Source organism: Galeopterus variegatus, unplaced genomic scaffold (genome assembly GCF_000696425.1).
Source record: "Galeopterus variegatus unplaced genomic scaffold, G_variegatus-3.0.2 Scaffold2393, whole genome shotgun sequence".
Taxonomy (NCBI): domain Eukaryota; kingdom Metazoa; phylum Chordata; class Mammalia; order Dermoptera; family Cynocephalidae; genus Galeopterus; species Galeopterus variegatus.
Genome location: NW_007728504.1, coordinates 198,508 through 199,553, shown reverse-complemented (window position 1 = coordinate 199,553; position 1,046 = coordinate 198,508). Strand labels below are relative to the sequence as shown.

General features: G+C 67.1%; 1 protein-coding gene across 1 annotated transcript in view; it reads right to left on the bottom strand.

Moving 5' to 3' along the window:
• Positions 1–364, bottom strand: part of IER5 (immediate early response 5) — a 1,671-nt gene extending 1,307 nt beyond the window's left edge. The window contains exon 1 of the mRNA XM_008581560.1: positions 5–364. Within this exon, the coding sequence (XP_008579782.1) occupies positions 5–364 (360 nt within the window). The remainder of the gene's footprint in view (positions 1–4) is intronic.
• Between the last annotated feature and the right edge of the window lie 682 nt (positions 365–1,046).

The window sequence follows — 1,046 nt, the reverse complement described above, 5'->3', positions numbered from 1 at the left end:
TCTCCGTCGCGGCAGGATCCGTGTCCCCAGCCCTCGGCGCGTCTGGGACCGCGGGGCGCCCCGGCTGCGACTCCGTCTCCGGCCAGGCGGCGCGGCCGGCCGGCGGGGGCGGCTCCCCCCAGCCAGCGGGCGTCCCGGTCGCGGGCTCCCCGGGCTGCGGCGGCGGCGCTGCCGGGCTCCCAGCGGGACCGGCCAGGTAGAGTCCGGGACACGGGTCACTCAGGTAGACCTGGCGGGCGCTACGCAGCACCAGCGAGACCAGGAGGTTCTTGTGCAGCTTGATGCCGCCGCGCTGGACCCGCGAGTTGTAGATTTTGCCTAGGGAGATGCTGACGATGCGGTGAGCTTCCAGCTTGAACTCCATCCCGCCTCGCCTTCACAGGGCTAGCGCCGAGGGGACGGAGGTGAGCCCCGGCTCTCACGTTCGGAAGCTGGGCGGGGGACAAGGGGGCGTCAACAAGTCCGCCCCTGCGGTGCGCCCTCGGTAGTTGAACGTTCTGAACTGAAATGATTCCGGTAACTCGTCCTGCCGCCTCGACCTCTCCGCACCACACAACCTCACACCTTTGGGTCGGTCGCTAAACTGAAGGCAGCTGGGCCGCCCCCCACTTTATATACGCTCCTCGACCGCCAATCATGAAGGGCCGCCAACCGTTCCGGGGCGGGCCGGCGGGCCCTCGTGCGCCGCAGTCGGCCAATCAGGGGCCGAGGAGGGGCGCCAGGGCCCGTTCGAACGTTAGTCCCGCGGAGTAGGCTCTTAAAGGGGGCGGCGGCGTGCGGCCACCGACAAGTACTGGTTGGGGCCGTTGCTCGATGGCCGTGCTGCGGCGTGGGTCTCAGTGCTGACTGTAGTTAAAGAGTCTGGCTTGTGCGCTGGCTTGCCAGAACAAAGCGAACGAAACCATTCGAACTTTGATTGATTATGGAGATGGACTCTGCTCCGTCATAAAGTCCTGATCCTCTCCTGATCAACCCCGCCCTCCTCCGCCTCGCCACCCCTTCCAAGCCGCGCACACCTGTCAGCTCCGGGCCAACCCTGGCAGAAA